Source organism: Fusarium redolens (genome assembly GCF_020744475.1).
Source record: "Fusarium redolens strain MPI-CAGE-AT-0023 chromosome Unknown BKA55scaffold_1, whole genome shotgun sequence".
NCBI lineage: Eukaryota > Fungi > Ascomycota > Sordariomycetes > Hypocreales > Nectriaceae > Fusarium > Fusarium redolens.
Window position 1 is genome coordinate 665,060 of NW_025763664.1, and position 19,105 is coordinate 684,164.

At 48.9% G+C, this 19,105-nt stretch overlaps 5 protein-coding genes across 5 annotated transcripts; 1 reads left to right on the plus strand and 4 right to left on the minus strand.

Moving 5' to 3' along the window:
- Positions 1-208: 208 nt before the first annotated feature.
- On the minus strand, positions 209-1,983 carry BKA55DRAFT_2595 (S-adenosyl-L-methionine-dependent methyltransferase). The gene is made up of 3 exons (XM_046185412.1): positions 804-1,983; positions 623-740; positions 209-577 (listed from the first exon to the last, which is right to left on the minus strand). Exons 1-3 carry the CDS (start codon positions 1,741-1,743, stop codon positions 535-537), a joined length of 1,101 nt encoding a protein of 366 aa, XP_046055936.1. The 5' UTR covers positions 1,744-1,983; the 3' UTR covers positions 209-534.
- Positions 1,984-4,343: 2,360 nt separating this feature from the next.
- Positions 4,344-6,987, minus strand: BKA55DRAFT_2635 (peptidase C65 Otubain-domain-containing protein). The gene is made up of 4 exons (XM_046185434.1): positions 6,269-6,987; positions 6,094-6,180; positions 5,968-6,031; positions 4,344-5,815 (listed from the first exon to the last, which is right to left on the minus strand). Exons 1-4 carry the CDS (start codon positions 6,755-6,757, stop codon positions 4,596-4,598), a joined length of 1,860 nt encoding a protein of 619 aa, XP_046055937.1. The 5' UTR covers positions 6,758-6,987; the 3' UTR covers positions 4,344-4,595.
- Positions 6,988-10,825: 3,838 nt separating this feature from the next.
- Positions 10,826-13,006, minus strand: BKA55DRAFT_547969 (PCI domain-containing protein). The gene is made up of 3 exons (XM_046191079.1): positions 12,761-13,006; positions 12,492-12,711; positions 10,826-12,444 (listed from the first exon to the last, which is right to left on the minus strand). The coding sequence occupies exons 1-3, from the start codon at positions 12,802-12,804 to the stop codon at positions 11,230-11,232; spliced, it is 1,479 nt and encodes a 492-aa protein (XP_046055938.1). The 5' UTR covers positions 12,805-13,006; the 3' UTR covers positions 10,826-11,229.
- A 197-nt stretch (positions 13,007-13,203) lies between these two features.
- BKA55DRAFT_497484 (major facilitator superfamily domain-containing protein) lies at positions 13,204-14,912 on the minus strand (the record flags this gene model as incomplete). Its single annotated transcript, XM_046186475.1, has 4 exons — positions 13,204-13,710; positions 13,759-14,324; positions 14,371-14,484; positions 14,531-14,912. 4 exons carry the CDS (start codon positions 14,910-14,912, stop codon positions 13,204-13,206), a joined length of 1,569 nt encoding a protein of 522 aa, XP_046055939.1.
- Positions 14,913-15,944: 1,032 nt separating this feature from the next.
- Positions 15,945-18,716, plus strand: BKA55DRAFT_682264 (uncharacterized protein; the record flags this gene model as incomplete). Its single annotated transcript, XM_046198314.1, has 3 exons — positions 15,945-16,419; positions 16,472-18,132; positions 18,183-18,716. The coding sequence occupies 3 exons, from the start codon at positions 15,945-15,947 to the stop codon at positions 18,714-18,716; spliced, it is 2,670 nt and encodes an 889-aa protein (XP_046055940.1).
- Between the last annotated feature and the right edge of the window lie 389 nt (positions 18,717-19,105).

A 19,105-nucleotide genomic window follows, 5' to 3' on the forward strand; every position in this document is an offset into this window, starting at 1 on the left:
TTTTGTACGGGTACACGGGGCGTACTGTAGGCATCTCTGTGGCATAAGATATGCGTGACCTGAGTGCATACCAAGTGGGATGGTCAAGTGTCAGGAGTCATCCTGATAGACGAATATACCTTTGACACCTTACTTCTCATCTTCCAGTCAACTCATCCCGGCCCGTTACCGCTGAAACGGTGGTTCATGCTCGTAGACACGCTTCTCTGCCCCGTTCAGATGCCTTGTACTGTATCCAAGGCTTGTGGTATCAACTCCACCCTCTCAGCGGTCTATTTGACCCGCATGTCCCCAGCAACTTAACTTGACTCAACTTCAATCATCTCGGCCAATCTCTTCCATAACCCAACCCAACCCATGCCCTATATGTTCCACATGGTATCCATTTCCTGTCTCGGGATATCCCCCCCGAGCTCATTGGTTTGCACCATTCCCTATTCTTCCTGACATCCGCCCCAGACACAATGCCTCTGACGCCGTGATGACCCAAAAACTCCGATATATGCACATCTCTATGCCTATTCCTTATGAAACCTATTTGCCGCTGACGATTTCCTTTCGAGCCGTGACGAACGTCCTGTCAATGTTAGCCACGAACACACACCAATGTAAGAATACCTACACTTTCGCCAAACTGCGCAGCATGGGATCGTGCATCTCCCCTCTAACACGATCAAGTAAAGCCCGTGTTTCTTTCTCCTCCCACCCTCCGAGTCCAAATAACCTCAATGTCCAATTCTCTATACCTGGTCCAAGTCAGATTAGCGTGTGACTCTTGTTGTTTCAGATCGCAAATCACCTACCACACTCGACCATCTCCGCCAAGGCCTTGCGTTTCTGTTGGGTGACCGGATCACTTCCCCAATTCTGTATCGGTAGCCAATCTACCCGTACTCGGATGAGATCGGCCCCCAGAGTGTTTAAGATTTCAGGGACTCTGGGTATGGGGTCGCAGTCTATGCCGAGCTTGATGCACATCTCTTCGAATATCTTCTCGTACTCTTTGCAGGCAGCGCCGACTTCGCCTTTTTCTCCTGATTCGGAATCGACGTGTTCGGGATCGGCGTCGAAGAAATGGGGTCGGATCTCTGCAATTTCGATTTGGCCGCCCGGGTTGAGGTGCTCGTATGCCTCGGCCAACAGAGCGTTCCAGTCACGAACACCACCACCAGCCAGACTGCGCATATGGATAAAATCGTATGTACGGTTCGGCCAAGTTTCTGTAGCATCGGCGATTTCAAAGGTGACATTCGGGGGGACATCTCCGGGTAACAGGGCGCTGCTCAAGTCGGTTCCGAGTATGTTGGTCTGGGGATACCGCTTCGCCATATCGCAAGCCCATATTCCCGTACCAGCACCAACATCCAGTATCTCCATCGGGTCCTCGGGAGTATATTGATCAAGCGGTAGTTTCGAATCGGCAAGGTTACCATCGAGACACAATTGGTAAAGCTCATGCTGGACCGTCAAGCGATGCGCTTCAGAAGCATCATTCGGCGTGAGAAGCTGTCCAGACCCGTGGTAGGTATGTCCGTATTCGCGAATCAGGGGAAGCGTGTCTTCGGAAATAGTCGAGTAATTGGACGTCGTATCGCTATAATCGTCATCGTCCTCGGCAGGACTCACATCATCCACCGTGAGGCGATTCATCCTGTGTAGGCCATCGTTTGACTGTGCCATATCGCTCTTTGAAGTCGCAGATGAAGCTGTAAGGGAAGAAAGATCCGGATCGTAGCGGGACATTGATGAGAGCTCGGTAGAAGGATCGACAAGGGGATATTAAAGCGAGATCAGCGGGGGCCGCTCCAAAGAAAGCAAGCTGTTCATGTACTTGAAGAGAAAGAAGAATATCGTGAGTTGTTATTAATATTGGAATAAAGAAAAGGTATCGAGAACGCGCAAGGAAATATGTCTTCGACGAACATCCATGGCCAAGGAGAGAGAGAGAGGGATTAAAGAAGGAGGGGGACGAGGAGGAGAAAAGAGAAAAGGAAGACGAGACGGAATTAATTGTGATCGAATACGGATAGGTACAGTACAGACAAGAAGTCACAACTCATCAACTGAGGAGCTGTGTTGGCTGGAGAGGAAAAGAGTGGTTACCTCTCTACCTTGCAAAGTGGAGGAGTGGAGGGTCTAGGATTGTGCTATAACACCCTATAACACAGCTAGCTAGCGTGGCTACACAATAACAAGCCATATCTCAAACTATGTATAGTAAAGAATGAGACTAGAAGCTTTCCAACCTTCCAAATACTCTACCTTCAGCCATCGCCTTCGCCGTCCCCGTAAGCCTCAATCTTTAACAATAGAAACACATTCATCATCATTCCACCATCTCCTGCTCCCGATGGCCCCCTCTCTCTGTTTGTTAGCGACATCGGCAAGTCTGGGGAAAAGTATAAGTAAAGTTAACCGACACATCTCGGCCAATTCAATTCCCACAACAGACGCAGCCCGTTCTCAAAAGCTAAGCTACCCTAGCTCCCCATTGGCCCAGACACATCTGTACCCTTTTAAAATTGATCCTGCATCTCAACAGCGGGATTGGATGGTTGCTGGGCGCTTAGGGTGAAATGTCTAATCACAGTATGCATGAGATGACGCATCAATGATATGACAACTGAACCAACACTTCTCCTCCTACCTACTGTAGTGAACCAACACTCAACTTTATCATGTCCCTGCTGCGTAACAATCTCTTCAATGTCTAACCGATCCCTCTAAGCGATGTCTGTCTCATTCCCACCATCATCCCCCCTGACCCTGTACGGCCTCTCTTTTCCGCCCTGTCTATGGAGGGGACGAAAAAAAACTTAGGACCTTGATCCCAAGGGACAAAAAGACTTAGGTAAATTAGCATGAACTTAGGAGGCTCTTTGACAAGTTTATTTTGGCATCCTGTGTCAAGGTCCCAAGTTTTCTTGCTCCCTGGCCTGCCTACCACGAGGTTGCCTTGCCTTGCCTTGCTCGGTAGTTCAATCTCCCCTCGCCTTGAACTCTCTTTTACGCTCATGTAACCCTGACATGGCCCCCCTTTGGCCCTTGAAGAATATCATTTTTCACGTCACGTCACCGGACCCTGTTTCCGTTCCCCGGGTGGACACGAGCACCTCGTGGCCCCCTTGTCTGTCATGTTCTAGACCACGTCAACACGGGCTTGGTCAAGGCTTGTAGCGAAAACGTGGCTTTCTATTCCAAATATCGATCATCATATTGAGTGTTTAATACATGGATTATCCAGGTTCGCAATAACTTCAGTCTCGCCTCGCTGAAGATCATGATGATCAAGCTGAGACATGAATTTGTGAAAATGTCATACATTCCCTCGATTCAGTTGAGACAATTCATAGCATGTCATGGTGCGGCACAGCGGAAGCAGAAGCGGAACGGCTCGAGGGAACCATTGCATCTCATGTCATGTCCGATAAGGTACAGTATGTGATGTGATGTGATGTATTTCTGAGTCAATGACGAGACAATCCCTTGCACTGAGCTATACCCAAATACAACTCTCTTGCCGAGATAGAGGTTGCCTACAGCCCCCAAGACTCATCTCGCCACAATAACTTGATCCCAACCCACTCAACAAAGTCCCAAGTATTGATGCTGTTCCACACTAAAAAAAAAAGATGACCCAAATAAAATAAAAAAGCTGTCAAAAATAAAGTAGAAGTAGAAAGTTCAAGTGTGACCTGATAGAGAAGAACGCCGATGCTATGACGCAACTAACAAGGCGCAACAGATGAGGGCTCAACCAGACATCCGTGATGGTCGACATGTGAACAGGGCATGCCACAAAAACGCTGTAAGCAGAATATGCTCGCAATGAGCAAAGTATGCTGCAAAGACATGCTGTAACAAGGCGTGCTGCGAGACATGCCAATTGGCCTAATAGCCAAGACCATCGTCCGAGGCCCAGTTTCCTTCGGATGCATGCCTTTTTTTCCTTTTGTTGCCTGTCTTGAAACTGGCTCGAAAAAGAGCCCACAAATTGCCGCCCATTCCCAATATCCTAAATGCTTGGTCCGGTCCCCATTACTTTCGAGTACTCCTTCTCGTGTGAACCTCGTAGTATCCATGCTGAACATAGGCACCCTCAGGTTTCCATGTTAAAGCGTAGGCCTTGCTCGTGATACCCATCGTCAGAATCAAGGGCTTCTCTCATGTCGCTTCGTGATAATCCATATTCAGACCTGCACACCATCAATGATAATGCAGGCAATCGTCTCGCTCACTGTCCACCAACATAATCATGCACACCAAACAGACTCGCCGCCTTCTTACCCTTGTCCATTAAACAATGCGGAAATAAAAAAGATTTTTACTAAGCATCGCTAGCCTGCCCAACCATCATATGAATAATCTTCCCTTCACTCCGGGCTCAGCGTCGTGTACATCCCCATATCCTTTGCTCAATTCTGATCGTCGTCTTTCCCTGCTAAATGCTGATTGCGGGCTTCCTCGCTCAGTCCTGACTGAGGATTAGAATTTCCGTCCTTCTCAAATGCCGTCATCTAAAAATATTCATGGCCGTCGGTTTCTAGTAAAACCAACACTGCCTCAGTCGTGTTCGTGCGAAAAGTCGTCGGGTACTAGGCAGATTCCTTCTTCGGCTTGCGTTTACTCCCAACTCTCCCATCCGTGTGCTCGTCATCGGGATTCCACTCTTCTGGGTGAAAGTTGGGGTTGCAGTAGTGAGCTCGGTTCCAAATACTGTTCTTAAATGTGTTGGTGGTCACTTGATACGTCGATTCCGGAAAGTTGTTCTTGCCCTCGTCGTAGTCTAGCTGAACAGGACTGAATCGGATATGGTAGCTTGAAGCGCCTCGCATGGGGAGCGAATTCTGAGGTGGGCCAGGCGCAGCAACCATCGCGGGACTTGGCGCAATCGCAGAACTTCCCGATATCGAAGCTGGCGGGGTTGGGGGTTGAGGAGATGCCATGATGGGTGGTGGCTGCGGTGGCGCTACTCTCGGTGTCGTAGCAGGTAAAGATTCGGGGTAAGATGCCATCCATGGGCTTTGTTGCACAGGCGAGAACTGTTCTGGCGCCGAACTGGCTGGAGGTGGTGCAAGCTGCGCAAGCCCTCCCATTGTGTTACTGAAGCCCGGGATGATAGACAACGCATCAAAGTTCATCGTCGAATACTGCCCGAGATCCGCCTGGTCGGTTGTGATGTTAGTGTTGTGGGTGAAGCCGCTGACACGAAGCACCTGCATGGTTGGTGCTTTGTACAGGATGTCGTAGTGATCGGGTCGGTAGAGTAGATAAATGATGGGGCCAAGTGTGCTGGGGTCTTGGCTGTTGAGTTCATCGGGGACGCGATATTGGTTGACTTGAGCACCTGGACTGCGGTCGAGGTAGGCAATCTCAAGTACAAAGTTGGCGGGTCTGAGGAGGACTTCGGCCAAGGCGGACATGCCGAGATGCTCGATCTCGCGGTTGGGAATCTCGACGCATTGCCGGCAGTGACTTTCAACACCACCTCCGTCTGTCACGAAAGGATCGTACTTGGCAGCATTGAGCTTAAGGTATGTCCCTGTAAGTAGGCGAAGGTAGTAAATGATGTTACTTGAAGCAACAGGGTCGTTCCACTTGGCTTGAATCAATGAGTGCGCGTACTGAGGGTTGCCGACATTCTGAGCGACTTCGCGCAAGAAGTCAAACATTTCATCTGACCAGTCGTCGTAGAATGGATAGCCACCAACAGAGCCCAGCAAATGGTTCATACTCATAAGACGTGCCACCTCGCCCTCGATCTTGGCCTGGTCCCCCGACTCAACGAGCTTCTCGAAGTAGCTGAAGCCAATTGCTATTGGTGAGAAAGTTAGCGCAAGTTCGACATGTCACAAGAGTTGCCGAGACATGGGCAGTAAGCAAGCAAGGTAACGTCAAGCATGCCAAACATGTTTCATAATAGGCGGAGAGAGTCGCGGGATAAGAAGCGGGAAGTTGTAGACATACCTCGCCATCCGCAGTTACCATCGCCTTGAATGGGACGGAAGTGTGAGTAGGTTTGGGGGAGAGACTAGATCATGCGATGTTAGCAACAAGAGACAGAAAACCAACACCAACAGAAATAAAACGTACGATTGTCTTTTCGACATAGACGGGATCGGCTTTGGCATACTCGTGGGTGATGACATCGCTCGAGATTTTGTTCCCTACTGCAAGACCCTGCGAGACCGGAGGTTAGCGACGGACGACGTGAAGCAGGCAAATGACGCGCGAGCTACAAGCGCCAGGTGAAATGGGTGCGATATACCTCAAGTACGGGTTGATAATCCTCAGCAGCAGCCTGCTGGGCGGCCATATCGTGTTGGCCTTGATCCTCCATCTTGAGCACAACAGGAGGTTGTGTTGCGTACTGCGTCTGCTGTAGAATGCCAAGCTGCTGCTGCTGTTGATGACGGTGGCTTTGCGGCGGTTGCGCTAGAGTTGGCGAGGAAGATGCTTTGGAAGTGGAGTTTTGTGAAGAGGAATAGGGCGAGGATACGGATGGCGCGGCTGCAGTGGGGGAAGAAGAGAGTTGTTGTTGTCGAGGAAGTTGCTGAACAAGACGCGGTTGTTGTTGCTGTGTTTGCGATTGAAGTGGATGCGACTGGGGAAGTTGTGATGATGGTGCAGGCGAGTTGTTGTAGAAGCCAGCACCTCCACCTCCAGCAGACACGGGAAAGGCAAAGTCCAGGTCTGAAGCTAGGCCATAGGACGCGAAGCTGGAGGAGGCGAAAGGTGTGGGTTGAGGCTGGAACATGCCTCTGAGGGAGAGAGAGAGAAAGAGAGAGGAGGAGAGGGAAACAAAATAGAGGGTGAAAAAGGCGAGTGAGCAACTAAAATCAAGGCAGAGAGTGATTCAACGCGAGGTGTTAAACAGTGTTGGTGGATGAACGAACGAGAAAAAAAAAAAAAAAGAGGTGCACTTTCAGCTAGAAATTGACTCTCTGTCACTGGACTTGCTTGTCATTCAAAGTCACACACACACTCTCTCTCTCGCATATGAAAGACAGACAGACAGATAATCAACTCAACTCATCACACTCAATCAAAGAGAGGAACGGGATGGGGGGATGGGAATGGGAGGAGAAGGATGGCGTTTTTAGGTAGTGCTAAAAGCTAATGGAGAGCGTTTGCCAGGTCAGGACCAGGACAGGGAATACCTAGAGCAAGGTACAGTACAGTATCCGTACCTTAGTAGGGTACCTTGCTAAAAAGACAATGGGCGGACAAGCCACCCGTCGGATACTGATAAATGAACAGGATGCGAAGTGGTCTGTTCAGAGTCCGGGTACCATCTCGCGCTGTCAAACGCCCTGTGGATCAGAAGACGGACACCGACGTACGTTTTCCCTCCTCGGTAGCGTAGGTTACAGCACGGTTCGAAGAAGCCTGGGGGGGTCACTGCAGGGATTGAGACAGGGGTTCAGGCCAGGCCAGGCCAGGCCAGGGCTAGGGATTTAGGGATAATCCACGGCGGGCGGGTTCGATTAGCCTAGCGTGAGTTGAGTGAGCATGAGTGAGAGCAACGGACGGGTGAGGAACGGGTGCACGTCCAACGGGAACAGTACCCCTAGCCTAACACTTGGACCTTGGAGCTAAGTTTGAGTCTTTTCTGACGAGAGGGGCTTTTTTTGCACGGCAGGGTTTGGGTTTGCGGCACGGTTGAGATGAAAAGACAAACGGTTTGATACAGGGAGATGAATCGTTTGAGGAGAAAAAAGAAAAGAGAGCAAAGACCAGCGCTAAGAATTAAATCCCCGGGAGTCTATTTCGCTCCAATGCACGAGGTAAAGTATCAATCAGGCTATCAGAGGTGGCTTGGAAGTGATGTGAGGGCGGCTAGCAGAGTGTAGTGACGGGAATGGAGTGCAGCGAGTGTGCCAAGTTTAGTGTGTGTGATACAGAGACAAGGCTAGTTTCTTGTGTTCTTGTGGGAGGGTTAGATACAAGCTAAGACTTGAGCCAAGACTCTTGTTGTAAGCACGATCAATGTGACACAAGAGGGGGGGAAATGTGAATGTCAACCTAGGTAAGCTACCTAAAGCTTGTGTATGTATGATCCTTTCACCTGAAAGGCTAATCCATCCATGGTACGTCAGCTTCCTATTATCCGCCAGATCCAGAACAAGCGGTATCAAAAGTTCTGCAGCTAGACGAGAGACCTCGTGGCAGCACGATACATAAACACGCCGCACCTGGGTTATGGAAGATTAGTAGGTTACAGTACTCGAGACTCCACTGGTGGCAGGGATTGGTGGAAGCTCTCTCCATGACGATCTCCCGCTGACGATGGCCCTGCCAACCTTCACAAGCAAGTTTGTGATCGAAGCTGAAGATGTAAGAAATGAAATGATGCGCCGCTGTGCGGCACGGATGCGAGTGAAATTTCCCATTAGTTAGCCATGACGGCTAGAGCGCTTGTGCAAAAGATAGGTAAGATAGCATGGAAGCGAGTGTAGTGTAGTGGAGGTAGAGAATCAAGATCGATTCGTGGTCGGGTGATTTCATTAGTTCAGCCGGGCCTGTTGTGAGCGAGAGTAACCGTAGAGCAGCCAATGTGAGATGGAGATATTATAAGATGTCTTACGAAAGGCGTTATAGAATTATGCCTGCCATCATGGAAAGGTGTATGATAATACGGCCAGGTACGAAGACTGTGAGTGAGTGTATTGAATGCCCAGACATGAAATGTGCCGCATCACTTGGCGTTCCTGTCTGTGCCTCATTCTATGGGACCTTCATTTATGGGAACACTCCTACCTAACATCTAATCACATTCAATCGTTGAGATATTAACTTTTACGATCTTCATGTTAACGACCGTTTTTTTTACATCCCCGATCCAACCGTGTGGGGAGCAAGCGGGCAAACCAATACAAGCCAAGGAACCCAACTCATAAAAACCAGCTAAGAAAAAGCCAAGCCCTGGAACTCGATCCCGCTTCTCCCCGGGAACGGGGTAAAAATATGATACGATGTTTTCTTTTTTCTTTTTCCTTTTTTCCTTTTTCTTTTGAGCTGTCAAACAGGCATTGTACTGTAGCAGTGTTGTATATCTCAAACGCCAGCAAACAGAACAGCACACGCATCATGTACGTAGATTAGTTGCGGAAGACGGGCCGTACGCGGACGGGAACGGGAAGCTTAACGTATGGGAAACAAAACTCTCCGCGGAAGCGTGTGTTTACGACGGCAAGAGTCAATATTGAGGTGTTATCGAATGAGTGAAGTAGACTAATCTCTTATGCATAGAACTTGCTACAGAGTTTTTCTCGACGGGTTTGAGAATGTCATTCTTTGTCAAGTGGCGATGAGAGAGCTGTGAAGTGTGTCTGGACCCCTGTTATTTTTGACGAGGGGGGCTTGAACTTGGGGGGTGACTGTCAACTAACCACAGCAGGCCAATATCAATGTTGATGATTCACTGAGTGGTAATCAGTTACCATATGCTTGTCATGCCGAAGAACTACTGCCAGGTCCCTTTGTCTAGTAGATACAGTCCGCTCTAGTCAAGCAAAGGAAAGTCAAAAGTCGGCACTGCAATCAAATCTCAATCTCAAGGTCAGAGTCTAGCGGTGATGGTGGTGTGCACGGTCCCTCGGAATTGAAGCCATCAATTGGTTCGTGTAACCCCAAAGACAAGGTCGGTCCAAACAATAGACGATGATTATGCAGCATGTGCTGGGATCTTTGGTATGGTTGCTTGACCTTCTCGATATGAACACGGCAATTGAGCTGAAGACACTTACAGAGGTAGTTTATGAAAACACATACAAGGGTAAATTACAGAGTGCATCTCGGTATCACATGAAGATAAAATATCGGGAGTCGCTTCCGATGTGCTAGAAGAGCAAAGTGTCGTGACGCTAGCTCAGCGCGATCAAAAAAAGCCACGATCTGACGGGCTCGAATCAACTGTACTCTAAATCCACATCACATATCGAATCAAAAGTCAATCACATATCACACTTCATCACATCAAGACTCAGAATAAAAAGCAATTATCAAAATCCTTCCCGTGTTTTCAACACCACGTGTTCCGGGTCCACGGTCCTCACCAGTATCCGTGCCTCTCTTCCGCTTCACCATTCACCTGTATTTCAGCGGCAAACAACTGAGCAAACAAAAACAGTTCTACCATACAAACACTTTTGCTTCTAAATGCCTCTCTGCACACCTCGCAAGGTCAACCAGCAACGGCCCGAAGTACCTCACTTTTCCAGTCCCGGCGCCGCTTCGTTGCTTTGTGCTTCCCCTAACATCTCACTACTCTGTACGAGTTTATCAAGAAAATCTCGTATTGTATCTCCCCAATCTAGATGTGTCTACCGTTGAATTCGGAAGGTTGCACAGTCCGTTATGCAGCTATCCGTGACGATTCAGCATCATGACCATGCCTTGAACACGGCCTCACTTCCCATGCGTGTTACACTCCCCCCAACGGCATCTAACGGGAAGTCTTGTAAGAAATTCTCTTGTGAGAGACAAACAATGAATCTTTGTGGGCCAAGACAAATCAGCCGCATCTGTGAAATGATAAGCCGCTTTACCCCTCGCAGCATCTCCCAAGTCCCGTCTTGTGTAACCACTCGACGTTGCATCGCCCGTCTGGCGTATGATGATGGTCAGCGATCTTAGCTTGGTCTTGTTTTTTGTGTCCCTACTGCATCATAGACTAGGTAGCCTTGGAATTAGATCAGCGCAGCAGGCTTACATATGTCAAGACTAAAAAATCAGGTGAGGCGATGGATATTATGGCGCCTGCACAACTGCCGAATATCAGACTATGGATCACTACTGGATATCAGGCTACGGACATCTGACTATGGGTTTGTTGTTTATATTGAATAACATTACTCGTCACTCGCTTTGCTACACGAGACATGGGGATCAAGTCCGAATACGGCGTCACTTCGGCCCTCGTCCCTTCTGCACATCTCTCTCATCATCTCTCTCTGAAACAACTGGCCCGTAGTCGATGCTGCTATCCGTGTGGTGCGACAAGGAATCACCGTTGCCAGTGGCCTCGTACTATGCGAGATCCCGTCGAAGCATCTCCAAACGTGGATGCACCCGCAGGAAAACTGCAACAGCATCTACTTTCTCGATCCAGCAAAAAAGGACCTGGGGGTTGAAACAGGAAACAATAGCAAACAAGTTTTCCTGGTCTGCGGATTTCCCGGGGCTATGTTAACGATGATGCAGTGAATTCATACCCTGGCTGGTCTCTCATGCCCATGGCGTCGCAGCCAACTTCCCCTTCTTTCCGCGATGTTGGGCAGCCGCCCTATGGCCTCCCTTCCCCAATGGCATACCTGACACGTCTATTATTTGCTCATCCGTTGCGGAATGCTCGCTGTTACGGAATCCATCTCCGTCTCTGAAAATAGCACCAAACAGTTCTGAAATAGACGATGTGAGTCCTTGGAGAGCTGCAATGCGCTCGACATCTGCGTCTGACGTGATCTGCAGGAGACCCTCCTGCTGGTTGACTCGACCGTTGATCTTGCCATCGATGATCAGGAAGCCCAGGATATCTTGTACCTCGGGCTCAGAGATCTTGAGCTGCTTGGCGATCCAAGATAGCTTCATGCGTGTGTAAGGTGCAATAAGCTTTACAACACCCTTGGTGCGCATGTTTCGCGTGACTTCATCAATGTTCTCGGCAATGAATGGATCATCTAGGATGTCCTGGTTACGCTGCAGGACCTTCTCGTACGCGTGTACATCATCCCGCTGGTAAGCGTCGACTAGATCTGTCATGGCGGAGATTCGCGGATCTGTCTTGTAGGGCTTGGTCTCTTGCGAATCGAAAGGGTTGATGTCGGACTTCATCAACATAGTCGTCAAGAGTAGATACTTGAGAACCTGGATTCGCTGCAGAGAACCTGCTTCGTCGTAGTTACGAAACGATTCGAAAAAGTCGCTCTGAGCTTCCTTCCAATTCTCTTCGCTCATGTGCATCTTTCCACCGCACTCCCTGATGATGCCCATGATTCTGGGATGTGGTACCGCGGATTTGACTTTGAGAGCTCTTTGATACAGAGCCTTGAGCTGCTTATTGTTCTTGGTCTCTGCAAACATTTGGATCTCAAGAGCGTAAATCTCGAGTGAATATGTACCCTTGCTAGGGTCGTCGGTACCATCTTCTTGCTGGCAGGTCTTGTGGAGCTCTCTAAGCTTCTTTGACACAGCACCGTACTCCTTGCGATCGAGGAGCAACTTTGCCAGCTTGATGTTGGTCTTGAGCCATAGGCGCTCGTTGTTGGTGCTCTGGAAGCTCTGTAGCGTGAGGGAGTAGAATTGCTCCATACACTTCACTGCCTCTGGGCCATCTGCTCCCTTCTCAATGTAGTCGAGCATGTTGTTGATGGACTTTTCGGAGTAGTTGCGCGTAACGGCCGACTTGACGTAGGTGAGGAGTTCAGCATAATGTTCAGCAGCCTATTCTTGTCAGCGATATTCTTGTTCTGGCCAGCGAAAAGTCCTACCTTGTCATATTGACCCAGCTTGAACTCAAGCTTTATAGCCTGCTTCACACCCTTGAAACCCCATTCTCCTTTCTCCTCTTCGAGTGGCGGAATGCCTAGGAATTCTGCGATCGCATCTTCGGGATCTGACAGCTTGAGCTGCTTGGCATTGTAGTATTTGTTCTCGATATCGACATCGGCGGTCTCTTCGTCATCGTCTTCTTCGTACTCGAAGTCGTACCTGGGCGTAATTAGTGATGCACTGCGTATGCGCGGCTGAGCTTGCGTACTGCTCCTCATCTGACTCCTGCATGAAATCCTCGTCGTCCGACATGGTGAGATAGGTGTGATCGAGCGGTCAAACAATATTATCTGTGGAAATTGCGATACAAAAAGATACGGTCGGGTCGGAAGCTCGAGAGATGGCAGACAGAGGAATTGTTGAAGGAAGATGAATGATGAATGTTGGATTGGAGGTTAACTTCCACAGGCTCGGGTGGAGCAGGCAACCGCGGGGCCGCTTATCGATAAGGTGGAGCTCCAGTGCAACACTAAGGTTTGCCAGACCCATGAGATGGACAAGATAATTGCAAGTGACAAGTATTTGACGAATTAGTTGCTCATATATTGCAACCTCTAAATTGGTCTAAAAAAACAAAGTAAAATACCCTAAGATCGTAAAATGCCAGGAATCCTGCTTATTGTCTTGTCCATCTCCAGCCAAGCGCTAGCCTCAGCCCTCATGAGCTTGAGCAACACCAGAAGTTGGTAGCTTCACTATAAACAGCATTACAGCTGTCGCCATGGCCATGAGGCTGGTCACCAAAAAGGGCAATCCCATCCACTGACCACCCAGCTCAAAACCGCGGCCCAAGAGCCAGCTCATTGCGGGCGCAGTCAACCCCATGATGACCTCAATAAGAGATATAGTAGTGTTCAAGGTAGCGATGGTATGTGGTTCGACAAGAGCATTGATCAAAGCTCTGCTGAGTGCCACGAAAGAGTTGCCAACGCTGACAGTGATGAGAGAAACGACAAACAACCATGGGACTGAAGCAAGACCCATTAGCAAACATCCAATTGCCATGATTGTGATGGCAATGCGTGCGAGCAGCAAATCTCTTGCCACGGGGCGAGATTTGTAACGACGACTCTTGTTGAGGAAGTCGGATGTCACGGGCAGAATTATGAGGTAGCACACCACTGTTGCTACGATGCCAATGGTGGAGATATATGTTGCCTGTCAAAATGTTAGAGGATGCAACGTAGTGTTGACGAAGAGACCGACCTTTGACCATGACCAATCGAAGCGTTTGCTCATGTACTGCAACAACACTCCCGTAAGTACAGTCCGAACCGGGAAGAAGAACGCAATAGCAAGCATGAGCATCATAATACTCTTCGACGCAAAGATAAACCGCCAAACATGCTGCATATCATTCTGAATACTGAACCAAGCTTGTTTCAACACATTATGCTTGCTCAAAGAAACTCCATGAAGCTCTTCATTCTCATGCTCTTCATTATGTCTCTTGTCATCCTTGCGTCGAAGATGCATTGTCTCAGGGATGAGAAGAATGCACATCGTCCCGAAGACCATGAAGCCGAAGCCGACCCACATGGATAACCAGGGATCGAATTGGAGAAGCCATGCGGATATGGGGTTGAAGATGACGTTGAAGATTAGGACTAGGGCGACGAGGCGGAAGAACATGTCTGTTCGTTGGGAGACGGGGACTACGTCGGCGACGATGGTGTAGACCATTGCAACGGCCATTTGACCTCCGCCGCCGATGAGGTAGAAGATACTGCCGCCGAGGATCGCCCAGATTGAGAAGATGTTTGGGAACGATACTGAGATTGTGAGTATGTGTTACGAAATGGGACAGGGAGCACTTACAAACTAACAAGAGCCAAGCTGTTGATAGGCAGCATCCAAGCATTGCCAGAAACAAAACAAGCCGTCTTCCATACTTATCAGCGACAATACCATATGGAAATTGCGTTATAATTGCTAGCACAGGTTAGCAGATATCTTTTACGCCGAATGGGTTACGTACGAACTCCCATCTCGAAAGCCTGTTCCCAGCCTTGGACCATAGCCAGAGTCTTCTGAACAGGACTATCCTTGCACCGATGATCATCTATATCAAATGCGCCGATTAAATGATCGGGATAATGTTGTCGACAAATGATATCCTCAGCGATCTTTTTGGTCGGAGGATTCATGATGAACTGGCTCACTTCAACCATGAGAAGAGCCAGCATGCCCATGGCCAAAGCGCGTCGCCTCAACGATTTCGACGGCTCATCATCTTCATGTGTGCCACTTGGCAATAAAGGCGACTGTTCCGTTGGCCCTTCATCCCCTTCAATCCCATGATTGCTCTCAATATCCGTATCATGGACGTTATCGTCCGTAAGTTTCGTTTGCGACGCCATATTCCAAGACGCGCCAAGAGTACTTTAAGGAGTGAATATCGCGACACTCAAATCGCAGGTCAGACCAGAGTATTATAACATATTAAAAAGAATGACGATGATAAGGAAAAAGGGAAACGCGCCATCGCAGATTCAAGTTTAGGTTGTTCCTGGAACTTTTGCGACAAATCCTTGCAAATTGATTGGCCCAGAACACGGTGACGTCTTTGCTGACCCTGGAGAGATTACTCCGCCTTATCGTGACGCCAACCAATGAAGACTTGTCCCTGAAACAAGCTGGCTTAATTGAGGCGGACACGCAAGCAATACCACGAGGTGCTTACGACTGTCATTTGCAAGTAGAGATTGGATTGGGATTAATGTTCTCTGATAGGAAGGTCTGAACTCAATTCGCTTTGTTTATGGCCACGTCTTGTTGAGTGCTAACGTATGCTCTACGATTGCTTATTCTGCACCCCCAGACTTGGTAAAACCAACTAGTTGAGTGTCAAATGCGGGGAGACTCGGCCGAGGGTGTCCGGAGGCTTGGATCGGCGATCCGATGGCATGACTGGGGTCTCGCTCCGGAGCGGAGCCCGTGGACACCGTTGACGGGCCGGACGCGGCCGGTAGCCCACTTGGCTCAGCCTGATAAGGCGGCGTTGAGGTCCATAGTCTATAGGGCAGTTCCTGTGACGCTACGGATACTCCATGTTCGGACCTTCAGAGACATGCATGGATATCGATCAGTGGCTAGTTTGGCTACTTCATATTGACTCACAATCCCAAAACTCGACGCAGGTCGCGTTCTCAAGAGAGCGATAGCGAGGACATCAGTCTTCGCAATGGCGGGCGGTCTACCATCCATGTCTTGCCATCGTGTTGAAGCAGGAGGTCGCATTGCCCTCTTGCCTCGCAGAAAATGATCCTGGTCAGGGCGCTAACCACTGTAATATCCACCGTCAAGCATTGGATGAAACTATTGCCTTCTCAACTTCATCGAACTACATAGGGACTCCTTGACCAGCTTGTCAATCCACATCCGCTGAGCCAATGACTGCCAAAGATCCAGAGTTTCAGGCTCAATGTCTCGAGCTTATCCGTGGGATTAAAGCCACGCACGAGAAGCAGAATGATCTCCTTGAGAAATTGGTGACGCTCATGGCTGCTCCTACAGTTGAGCTGAAGCCAGCACATCAACACGATGGGAATAGCCATGAAGAGATTGATCAAGTTCCAGTGCAAGGCTGTGAAGTCAACGTCGATGAAGAAGAGCCATCAGATGATCTCGGCTTTGCAGCGCAACAAGATATCAGCTTGGACAGCATCCTTCGTTTTGCATCTCATTCATACAAGAAACGACTTCGGCTCTTCGCAATTGAACAAGATGGCCCACAGCCATTCCTCCTCAGTTCTCAACTACCTCCCTCACAATCTTCTTACACGCTACCTCAGCAGTTAGAGTACATTCCGCGGCCTCCAGAAGGTGGAGATGTCATTGTCAATGCCACTCAGTCTTGGAATTACTGTAGGTGAAGCTATGCGATACCACCACCCTTATTGATACATCGACTGAACAGGGTATCCGAGTGATTATGATACACAGCCTCCCGGAAGCAAAGTTATCAGCCCCATCCCAGACTTCATGCCGCCATGGCAACTTACTCGCGGAGAAAATGAAAAGTGGTATCACATCGACGACATAGACTTCGAGTTTCCCTTGACCGCACCAGATACATTATCACCAGTGGTCGGAACATACTGCGAAGTCCCTTACTCTTTCTTTCCTGGACTGCGTAATCTGAACATGGCTTACACGCGTCGTCAAGGAATCACATACGGTGGCTCGGGTGATTACTTGATCGAGACTGCACTTACCGAAGCACATCGGTATAAGATTCGTCAGTCACTTGGGGACTTTTACGCTGTGCCTCAGGATGGTCGACTTCCTCTATCGTTTCATACGAGCGAACTTCGCATGCAAGTTCGTCATCGACGGACTCGTAATGATATCGACCGCAGTCTTAATAAATATCTCGAGCCCACGCGTGAGCTACTCAGCAAGCTTCATTGGTTCACCATCATTGACCTCACGGCTCCTGGGGGCTCTCAAAACGCGGTATATAGTCTGCGTGCCAAATCATCTCCTTTCCAACATGATTCTCCACCATCTCGTGTTGAGGGGCCGCCTTGTTGGGAGATGATCCAACCAGCGCTTCAAAGAGAAGGCAATGGGTTTGTGTCATACCCATCAGTCATACAAGATCATCCAACTCAGCCGATACATCGCCAAGGTCGATGGTGTCGTGTTATTCAGCTTGACGGCCTTGCAAATATCACTGCCGGTCTTATGGAGGAGAAATGCACCCGGTATAACTCGAGCATCGTCTGGAAGCTTCTCTTCCAAGATAACCAGCTGAATTCAAGTAAGGGTCGTGCTTTTCGTGCCACAATGAATCAACATCTACTTTGCAGACCATCTGCAAAGGACTTGCACGGGTCCGAAAACGTCCCGTGGAGGTCATTTCACATTTCTTGGTATCAACTCTGTACACAGCCCACTGATGCGGCTGTCAAGCAATCTACTTGGAACTATGGACGTCTTTACGGAGAAAAAGGGCCGTATATCAAACAGCAGGCTTTTACTTTGGGGTGCGCTTATCAAGATCTTCATAGGTCTAATGCTAAACGTGACTCTTTCTGGACAGTCTTGATCATGAAGCCGTCTGTCGCTGATTTTGATCCGTATGATGTCCACAAAGTCCCTCGTCGAACATACACGCCTCAGAGCGATGGTCGACGATATCGCTCAGAAGATATCATGCTCGATGCTATTCGGACGAGTTTACAAAAAGCAGCAAATGCATGGAGTCGAATGCAAGTAGCCCTTGATGCAATCGTCGATCACGATCCTCTATTTCTCGACCCCGTTCAGCATGACAATCTTTTATTCGACGACGATACGTTCTCAAGATCAAGGCAATACTTTTGGATCGTCAGTTGTCTTGAGTCTTTTCTGATTCTTATCGATGATGCTATAGAGGAATGGAGGAGGTTTCGTACAGACTGGCCTCATATGATTATGGAGATAGACCCAGGTGAAGAGCCCAGAACGGAAGAAACACCAGAGGCGTTGACGCGAAGAGTTGTGGGTGAGATTGAGGCGCAGGTTGATCGATTGAGGATCATATCTGCTCGTTTTGAGGCAAGTCGCGATAAGACTAAAGCTCTCAGAGAAGGTGTATGTATCCCTCGGCCGAGTTCTTCTGCATACTAATGTGTCTCACACAGCTCTTCAGCGCCAGCGGAGTCATCGAAAGTCGTGTCTCAACTCGTCTAGGCGAAAATGTCAAGCTCCTCACATACGTCAGCATCTTTTACCTCCCACTAAGTTTCTGCGTTGCTCTCTGGAGTATAAACGAAGGCTACCCTCGACCAATGCTAGCGTTAACATCAGTCCTTGTCGCAGCTGTGACGTTCATCGTCGTGGCGAATTTACGGAACATGGCTTCTGTATGTGCTGTCGCATATCGTGGTGTTAAAAGACGGATTGTGAGACGAATGCATGGGAGTGATGATGAGAAATGGGTAAAGAGAGCAACGGCGTTTGAGAGTTATAGACCTGAACGGTTGGAAGTTGAACCGTCGGAGTGGTATATCTTGTACTTCTTCGTATACTCCATGTTCAGCCAGGCAGCTTCTTGGATGAAGGATCAAGGCCGGAAGGTGAGGAGTTTGTTTCGTTCGTCGGAGAGCGAAACGAGTCCTGTCAAGCAGAGTACAGTGGTGAGAAGTGAGTCATGGGCAACTCCAAGCTCGTGGTGAGCTGGACCTTTCTCCGTGTCCGTAGGACTTGGTGGTTGACATCTTTCTGGACAAGGTTTTCCTTTATCCTTGTTTCATATCATCGACACAGCCTCGAAGGAGTGAGATGCACTGCCTTTTCATGGTTCATTTGCCATGGATCAACTGTTATCGGTTTATGCGAGTCCTCCGGAGCAACCGTGTTTGATTGATCGAAGACTCTGGAGCTTTAAGGATTTCATTAGCTTGGTCTTAGGCAAAGCCGTGGCATTTCAACGTTTGACTCTGCAAGTCAGGATGCCTCGCAGGGCTGGTTACTGGATCGCCATTGTTGAAACATTAGTGCTATCTTTCTTTAAGAAGCTTCTGTTTCAGTCTTGGGAGTCTTTAACGATAGATTCTTCATCTTA

Coding starts and splice junctions, on each gene's coding strand:
- BKA55DRAFT_2595 (XM_046185412.1), bottom strand. CDS start 1,743: ATGTCCCGCTACGATCCGGATCTTTCTTCCCTTACAGCTTCATCTGCG. Junction 741..803: donor GGCGGAGATGGTCGAGTGTG/GTAGGTGATTTG, acceptor GACCAGGTATAG/AGAATTGGACATTGAGGTTA. Junction 578..622: donor CTGCGCAGTTTGGCGAAAGT/GTAGGTATTCTT, acceptor TAACATTGACAG/GACGTTCGTCACGGCTCGAA.
- BKA55DRAFT_2635 (XM_046185434.1), bottom strand. CDS start 6,757: ATGTTCCAGCCTCAACCCACACCTTTCGCCTCCTCCAGCTTCGCGTCC. Junction 6,181..6,268: donor ATTATCAACCCGTACTTGAG/GTATATCGCACC, acceptor CCGGTCTCGCAG/GGTCTTGCAGTAGGGAACAA. Junction 6,032..6,093: donor TCTATGTCGAAAAGACAATC/GTACGTTTTATT, acceptor CGCATGATCTAG/TCTCTCCCCCAAACCTACTC.
- BKA55DRAFT_547969 (XM_046191079.1), bottom strand. CDS start 12,804: ATGTCGGACGACGAGGATTTCATGCAGGAGTCAGATGAGGAGCA. Junction 12,712..12,760: donor CAGGAGTCAGATGAGGAGCA/GTACGCAAGCTC, acceptor AATTACGCCCAG/GTACGACTTCGAGTACGAAG. Junction 12,445..12,491: donor AGCTGGGTCAATATGACAAG/GTAGGACTTTTC, acceptor TGACAAGAATAG/GCTGCTGAACATTATGCTGA.